We start from the raw sequence: 8,936 nt of genomic DNA, 5'->3' as shown, positions 1-8,936 counted from the left end.
GTCTGTCCATCCATCCATCTGTCCATCCATCCATCCATCCGTCCATCCATCCGTCCGTCCATCCATCCGTTTGTCCATCCATTCATTCGTTCGTCCATTCATCCATCCATCCACCCATCCGTCCGTCCATCCATCCATCCATCCATTTGTCCATTTGTCCATTCGTCTATCCGTCTGTCCATTTGTCTATCTGTCCATCCATCCGTCCATCCATCCATCCATCCATCCATCCATCTCCTACCGTTTATCCCAAATCCCACTTTGTCAAACAACAACTTTGGAAATTATTTGTAAAAACTTCAGTTCTCCCAGCTAAAACACTATTTCTGTTCAGACGAGGGGTGCAAACGCAGCAGGGGACGTTGGTTTAGCAAATATTCCCATTAGTGCATCGATTCTTTCAACCTCTGCAGAACCCCTACGATTGAAAACGAGTTCAGACGAGAGCCGCTCGGGTCTAAGAATTTCATTTCTCTGCCCTTTTCTGGTCTTGTCACATACAGAATGGAGACCACAGAGAGAAAATGCCCGTATCAAAGCACAAACAGCAGATTAAATAAAATAAAATAAAATAGAACCAGAAAAACAACCAGAAATAAAATAACTTGCTTATTGGAATAACAGATCAGACTATACAGAATATTTTTCCATGTAAACATGAGTGTTGGTGCGTGTGCGCATGTAACCAGTCCTTGTTTGTTTCACTAAAGCTTAATAAGAGAGCCGAACACTGGGTAGAGGTACATGAAGTGAGTACGCCATCATTGTTCGACTATATCAGGTATTTTAGGGCCTTTCTTTCAAAGGAAAACATCAAAAACATTATAAGAAGTTCAAAAAAAAAAAAAAAAGAGTCAGAGTTCTTCATCCACAGCAAAACAACCTAGTTTTTGAAATTCTCTCCACCCCTACATTCACAACAGGATTTTCTGCCACACCCCTCCCACTTCCCAAATCCACTTATACCAAGACTGCCCCCCCAAAACAGCCCACAGTCCGGTCTGAGTGAGATCCCTCTGAGTCCGTGAGGGACTTTGGAAAGTTTTTGACAAAGCGAAAAAGAAAGAAAGGCATTCACAAAGGCACCTGGGAGGATTTTAACAACCTGCGGCCAACGGGCACGACTTCAAGCGTTACAGAAGTGGACGAAAGCGTACAGCCGGCATTTAGCAGTGAAAACCAAACACGTGCATTAGTTGCTGCTCTTTCTTTTTTCGTTTTTTAAAGGCAAATGTTTGGGCGTTGGAGATTAAAAGCTGCTCTCCTCGCTCCATCTGATCTAAACTTTAAATAACACATCTAGGACCGTGAGATCTCAGCTGGAAAAGAAAAAAATATATATCAGCTTTGAGAAAAGTTACCTCTGGGGCGTTCAAACCCAATATGCCCAGAAATGCAAACGTGTGAGGAGAAGCTGCGTAAACAGACAGTCTAATATTAAAAACTAGCCATCCTTGAAGGAACGCCTACTGCCTTGCATTTCAAAGTCTTAATCAAGGATCTTATGGGATCCGTTAGTCCACCAAGTATGTGTTGGGGATGAGTCTCAGCTACCACTGCGCCAAATGTTAGCTCAATATCTGTAAAACTGACTGTATTACGGCCATTTTTGTGTTTACAAAGGTCTCGTTAAGTTTTGAGTTTCATTAAAATGCAAGTACTGGTTCCTAAGATATTTTGCTAACAGATAGACTTCATGTATGGTTTTATGGTCGCCAGCATTTCGTTACGGCAGGCGATGAAGACTCACCCCGCAGGTTCTCCTTCCAAGCCTCGGGTCTCTGATTACCACTTGGCTCCAAATGGAACCGCGCTTTCTCTCCACAGATTTTTTTTTTTTTTTTTTTCTTGGTCAGCAGGCGGTGGCTGGCCGGAAGAAGGGGACGTTTTGTCCCGGAGCCACCCGTCGATCGCGGCCCGGATCACACCGTTTCAGGTCAGCCCGTGTACGCTGTTCGAAGAAGCGCTCCGTAAAGAGTCCGTATCGACTCGTGGAGGGTGAGACGCGGGAAGCTGCCCGGCCGCACGACGGGAGCAGGAAAAAGGTGAGGTCCTTTGTAAAGTTCGTGTCCTGGAGGGACATGTGACTGAGAAAAGTAAAAGGACGCGGCGCGTGGGTGTATTTTAAAGGCAGGTTTTAGTTTGTGTTTGGCGCTGCCTTCACAAAAAAATTATTCTGGGCCCACTTTCGTACAAAAAGGCTGATTTACATTTTGCAATGCGATGCAAACCCTCCTGGTAATAAGTACCTTTCTGAATCAAAATGATGCTGACTGGGACTTCCAGACTGCAAGCAGAGCGCTTCCCGTGATAAGCATTTTCATTGTGCTGTTTTGTCGTTGATTTATATTTTATTTAACGCATTTCGAGCGTTGGATTGTTGCAGAACGTCCCCTTCCCCCTGTTATACGCACAATGAGAGCTGCGCGGCCAGCAGAGGCTGAGTTTTGGGAACGTTTTGTCGTCGAAGGAGATCCCGGATCCACCGAGCACACTGACCTGTGGTGGAGGAAGGCCTCCTGCCCCGGGCGGACAGTCGGGCAGCATGATGGTCCGTCTCGGAGTGCTGCACTGGCAGGAAGGGGACGGGTCGGACATGCTCCAGTTCCCGTCGAGGAAGATGTCCAGGACCGACTGATCCACGGGCGGCGTGACCCAGTCAGACCCGCCGGAGCAGCACGGCAACTTCCTGCAGGAAACACGATGAGAAATAAGCATTTTCTTGGTAACGACTGACTTCTACAAAGAAAACGTACGACTGTCAGAATAATAACACATTACCATGTAAAAATAATCCTAAAACGTCCTGCTGGGTCACATTTAACACATTCCTACATCATTCACGCCTTATCAGACGCTTGATTTATCGCTAAAAACATTAAACTGCTCTGAATGCAACACTCTGCAGCAACTCTAACAAACAACATTGGGTATTAATCAACAGCTGATTGCAATGCTGTTTAACTTTTATTTAATTTAGCATCAGGAAAACAAGGAAATATGCACCAATAATAATTACTAAACAGTGAGATATATAAGTAGCTCAACATAACACATTTGAACAAAATAAAATTCCAATTAAAATGTATTAATTAATATTAATATTCACATTACTGTAGTTGTTGATGTGGATGTGTCATTATTACCATTAATATTATCATTATTACTATATTATATAAATATATATATATATATATGAACCTATTTAATCTATTAAACTACTGCTTAATTGGCCTCTATTTTATTGTTTTTTGTTATAAATACATTTCTAGTCCAAGTCTTGTCCAATTTAGGGTAAAATCTATGCAACATAACGGATACATTTTGTCTAAGACTGCTAGTTAGGGTTAACCTTTTTGTCAGTAACTTAAAATCTCAGTCAAGATTTCCTGAATTTTTGTTTTTTCCCTCTCAAATTTTTTTTTTTTTAATAAAAGTCACGCAGAATATTTCTTTCCGAAGCACGAACTGGAGCAAATTGCAAGCAGTTCTTCTTGGATAGGATTCGAACCACGCAGGGGTGTGTTAGTTCTTCATCACGCAGGTTTCCCGATTGGATACTTGAAGAACATCGGAGACAGATTCACGGCCGAGTTCTCGGAGTACGTCCCCTCCTGTAAGACTCCAGCTCACTCACGGTATCGGATCTCCATCCATGCAGCGTGTCCCAAAACCGGGGTTGTCCACCAGCGTTTCCACCACCTTGGACACCTCCAGGTTATCTGGCATGTCGTTGCTGCAACACATCAGAATCAGTATTCGTGTCAGAGTCATATCGACGTAAAAGTAAGTGATTTCCACATATTGTGGAGTCCACAAGTTTTTAACAAATCTATTGCAAACTACTCAGTCATTCCAGGAAGACATCGGTAATCAATCGGCTGGATCGATGAAGAAATATACCTGTAGCCTCAATATTGAAAAGTTCACAAAAAAAAAACAAATTATCTGGAATATTAGCAATAAATAAATACATTTTATTGCCAAAAGTATTTGCTTGTCCCCCTTCACACGCATATGAACTCGACTGGCGTCCCATTCCTAATCTATAGGGTTTAATATGGTGTTGACCCACCTGTTGCAGCTATTACAGCTTCCACTCCTCTGGGAAGGCTCCTAAACCCCACAGGGTTTAGGAGTGTTTATGGGAATTTTTAACCTTTCTTCCAAAGGTGTATTTGTGAGGTCAGACACTGATGTTGGACCAGAAGGCCAGGCTCACTGTCAGGCCTTCTGACCCTGCACTTGGTGATGGAAGCCACCCCATGAAGCTCCCCGCTTTCTGTTCCTGAGCTGATCTGAAAGGCCACATGATGTCTGGAGGTCTGCAGCTGTTGACTCTGCAGAACGTTGGTGGCCTCCGTGCACTTTGAGCCTCAGCATCCTCTGAGCCCGCTCTGTGATTTTACGTGCCCTTACCACTCTGTTACTTTCCAATCGCCTCCACTTTGTTATAACCCCACTAACAGCTGACTGTGGAATATTTATTAGAGAGGAAATATCACGACAGGACTTTTTGCATCCTATCCTGGCACCACGCTGGAATTCATCGAGCTCCTGAGAGCGACCCATTCCCTCACCAGTGTTCGTAGAAGCAGTCTGCGTGCCCGGGGGCTTGATTTTATACGCCTGTAGCCACGGAAGGGATTGGAACACCTGAATTCAGTGATTTGGTAAAAATGGTAAATGGCCTGCACTTGTATGGCGCTTTATCTAGTCCACACGTGTCAAACTCAAGGCCCGCGGGCCAGATCCGGCCCTCTGTAACATCTCATCCGGCCGGTCCGGCCCTCCAGTCTGGGACAGATCGAGTCTCTGATTCTGAGCCTAATTAGTGAAGTTTTCTCTTGACAGTGACTTAGAAGCCAACAATATAAAGTTTTAATTTCTGTATGATCAGGTTTTTGTTGATGGCTTTTTTTAAAATGTTAAAAAATAATAATTAAAATAATAATTTTAATGTTAAAAAATTCATTTAAAAGCTGAGTGAGGCGTAAGAAATGACTGCTAATGATGTGCTTTTTGAAGTTTGAGCTATTTGTCTGTGTTCATTAAAGTATGTTTGCTCTAAATTCTGTATAATCTGTAACTGGGAAAAGGTCATTGATATTTCTCTATGAATGATTTGACATAATACATCTAAAACCAAGGTTAATTTACGTAATTTTTAATAAATATGGATCGTGATTGGCCCTTGGCTAGGACCAAATATTTAATTTTGGCCCCCTTGCGTCACTGGGTTTGACACCCCTGATCTAGTCCAAGGACCCTAAAGCGCTTCACCCATTCATTCACACTGATGGTGGTAAGATACATTGTAGCCACAGCTGCCCTGGGGCACACTGACAGATGTGAGGCGGCCATCATACCGGCGCCACCAAACCCTCTGACCACCACCAGTAGGCAAGGCAGGTGAAGCGTCTTGCCCAAGGACACAACGGCCGAGACTGTCGGAGCGGGGGCTCGAACCAGCAACCAGACGAACTCTTACCTTCCTGAGCCCCTGTCGCCCATTTGGATGGGTGAGTGAATACTTTTGGCGATGCAGTGTATCTCTCAGCGTCGGGTTTATATTCCCGGGCCTCAAACATTCGTCTTATTTGTGTAACCGCCATCGCTGCTCTTTACACTCGGCATACTGCGGGAGTTAAATCGGTGTTTTTTTTCTACAACCCGTCGCGATGGCGGCGAGCCAGCAGCGGTCACAGCTCAGCCAACCCTTTGGATTAATACAGTCTTCATCGTCTCATTTAGGTCCGACTCCATGAAGGTCACGCCGCCGCTTCCCGGCCACCAGCGAGAGCGCCCGAAGTGGGCCGCGTTTAAAAAAAAAAAAAAAAAAAAAAAATGGATTATGTGCAGCCATCTGTTTTGCAATTAACAATGGCTGGGTTGCCGTGTTATTCGAGGTAATAAAACTATCGGATGGCTCCGAAATTAAGACTTGTGCAGATACACGGAAAAAAAAAAACAAAAAACGGTGGAACTAATGAACGGCTCGCAGACGGAAGGGGCTGGGGACGGCGGAGGAGGAAAGTCGAGTGAAGGCGAAGAGATGTGAGAGGACAGAAGCAGCCCTGCAGCTTCGCTTTGAAGTTTTATCGTTGCCCGCTGCTGAAGACAGAGAAGACGGGTGATGATGTTTTACCCCGGGTCGGTCTGTTACTGAAGTATCTTTTGAGTCACTCGTCAGATTTTAATGAAACTTTCAAAAAGCCATCATTGGATGTACATCTACAACTGATTATCTTCTGGAGTCAGCTCACTATAAAATGGCTGTCACGGCCAACTGACCTTAAAAAACATAAATATGGCCACGACTCTGTCAGTTTTACAGATGTTAACTGAAAAAGTTGTTGGAGACTGACCCCCAACACATATTTTGAGTCCAAACATTAATGTGCGAGATGTTCGTTCGAAATTCTGCCATTAACGATTTAAAGTCAACGTTGCCTGTCTGTTTGCAAAATATCTCATGAACCGCTGAATAGATTTTAAAGAAACTTTCAGCAAATAATCATTCGACGGGCACCTACAACTGATTACCTTTGGAAATGTTTCCAATCCAAGATGGCTACCACAGCTTATCGACATCAGCCAACACAAACGTGGCTCTAACTCGGTCAGTTTTACAAGGACCGAGCTAGAATTTGCCGTGGCTGTAGCTGGGAGTCTTTCACAACAGGAACCCTGAAAGCGGCATCCCGCAGTATCGCGGGACACGCACAGTTTCGATGTTTGTCCAAAACGACCAATCGTTCGTCAACATAACATGATCTTAGTCTGAAATTCTGGTCGTAAAAGCCAGCAGGCGATACGCGTTCCTTCGAGGGCTGCAAGATCTTCAATTTGAATCCGTTTTACCAAAGCCTCAACTTATGTGAACAACGTGAATCATATGGAATTTAAAAAGAATGTAATTTATTTATTTATTTTCCCAATACACCTGAAGTTGTTCTCCACGGAATTTCACAATAATTGGACTAGTTTGAAAACCTATTCACAGCGTCTGCGAAAACGCTTTGAGTCGGTGTTTTAACGACGACCGACTCCTTAGAAATAAACCTGAATGGAAATACTTTTCGAAGGGAACGCCGCTTGGAATGAAAGGTCTCATTAAATAAGACATTTCAGAGGCCGCCTAAAAGGAAAACACGCCGCAATCAGCCGAAGAAAAGCTCCCGATGTGCAGCGCCTCGCAAAAGTATGTCCGATGAACAGACGAGTCTCTAAACAATCTATACGAACTCTAGTTGATATTTAATTTGAGGTTGTTTTTTTCTTTCTTTCTCGGCGGTCCCCCTTACTACTCTCCTTCACGTTCACTCAGTTTGTGAGGTTGCCTGCTCTTGGGAGATTTACACACGTCCCATAGTCCCTCCATTTCTTCATGATGGGTTTAACAGAATTCCTGGGGGATGTTTAGGGCCTCGGAAATCCTTTAGTATCCATCCCCTGACTTGTAATTTTCAATACGGTCTTTTTAAAGGGGGTGAATATTTATGCAATTACTTTTTTTTTTTTTTTTACATCAAATATTTTTATTTAATTGGGATTATTCCGTAGGAATCTTTGTTCCTTTTCTTCGCACAGAATCGGAGGGAAAAGAGGGGCTTTTGTTCGCTCGGCTCCGTTTGCGTGGAACACGTTGCATAAAAAACTGGAGGAGGCGTCTTTAAACTGTAACCGTAATAATTCTTCGCATGGCAATTTAAATCGTGTAATCGTGATCGTCCTGTAAACTTGCCGCCTCTCGGCCAGGACTCCCCTGGAAAAGAGGTTTTTAATCTCAGTGGGACTTTTCTGGTGAAATAAAGGTTAAATAAATAAAAATAAAATTTACTTTGAAAATAAAGATTTTTTTTCATTATTACTTTTTATAGGCTTATTATTGTCGTATCAACCCTCCACAACACTCAGGTGTTCTGGTTCTGGTCTGCTTTGTATCCCCAGAACCAGAACCAAACATAGAGGAGCAGATTTTCAGTTTCTCTGCACCATCAATCTGGAACAAACTCCCGGAAAACTGCAAAACAGCCGAAACTGTAAATTCCTTTAAATCAAGGCTGAAAACTCACCTGTTTAGAGTCGCCTTTGATTAGTGTTCTGCAAACAAATTCAGGTGTAAAGCTGCTCTGAACCAAATATCTTAATACATATTGACCTTATGATTATCATTTTTATTTATTTTTATTTTTTTTGGATGATTGTAATGATGTTTTGTTTTTTGTTTTTTTTTATGATTGTAATGTAACCCTACTGATGTTTTTATTATGTAAAAGCACTTTGAATGCCCTGCTGCTGAAATGCGCTGTACAAATACATTTTTACTTACTTTACTTACTTGCTTTTTGTAAAGAAGACAAGTTTAGGGTGATCACGACTGATTTAAGACAGCAACAAAAAGCAGAAAACACCCAATACTTCAGCAAGGCACCGCAGGTTAAACGAGAACAGCGCGAACACGTGCAGGAAAGTCGACGTGTGACCCGAGTTTTGCTTCACTGGCGTTAACTGGGTTTCATTTATAATCCCGTTCACGGTCGAGCCCAGTCTACACGAGTTTAGTTCTCCTTTGTATTATGCCGCTGAGGTTCGGAAATAAGAACTTGTTGATTTTAAGTAACATTTAGTTTCAGGTACTTTGTCATTACATGTCACACTTGCCTTTGATCTCTTTGGCTGAACGAAAATAACGCCATATCCTAGCCTCGGTCTAATACGCTCGCATAGAAACGCCAGATTCCACGGACTCCGAAAAAAACTTAGCAACTTTGAAATGTCACATACAGGTGCTGGTCATAAAATTAGAATATCATGAAAAAGTAGATTGATTTCAGTAATTCCATTTAAAAAGTGAAACTTGTATATTATATTCATACATTACATACAAACTCATATATTTCAAATGTTTATTTCGTTTAATTTTGATGATT

At 42.6% G+C, this 8,936-nt stretch overlaps 1 protein-coding gene across 2 annotated transcripts in view; it reads right to left on the bottom strand.

Moving 5' to 3' along the window:
- LOC108234870 (phospholipid-transporting ATPase ABCA1) overlaps window positions 1-8,936 on the bottom strand; it is a 215,816-nt gene that overhangs the window by 94,582 nt on the left and 112,298 nt on the right. For both annotated transcript variants that reach the window (XM_037976591.1, XM_017414453.3), the window contains 2 exons: window positions 3,638-3,736; window positions 2,500-2,689 (listed from right to left, as the gene is read on the bottom strand). In XM_037976591.1, coding sequence (XP_037832519.1) covers window positions 2,500-2,689; window positions 3,638-3,736 — 289 coding nt within the window. The remainder of the gene's footprint in view (window positions 1-2,499; window positions 2,690-3,637; window positions 3,737-8,936) is intronic.

This window comes from Kryptolebias marmoratus, linkage group LG7, assembly GCF_001649575.2.
Source record: "Kryptolebias marmoratus isolate JLee-2015 linkage group LG7, ASM164957v2, whole genome shotgun sequence".
In the NCBI taxonomy this organism is placed as follows: Eukaryota; Metazoa; Chordata; class Actinopteri; order Cyprinodontiformes; family Rivulidae; genus Kryptolebias; species Kryptolebias marmoratus.
The sequence above is the reverse complement of the archived record's forward strand: the minus strand, read 5'-3'. Positions and strand labels throughout refer to the sequence as shown.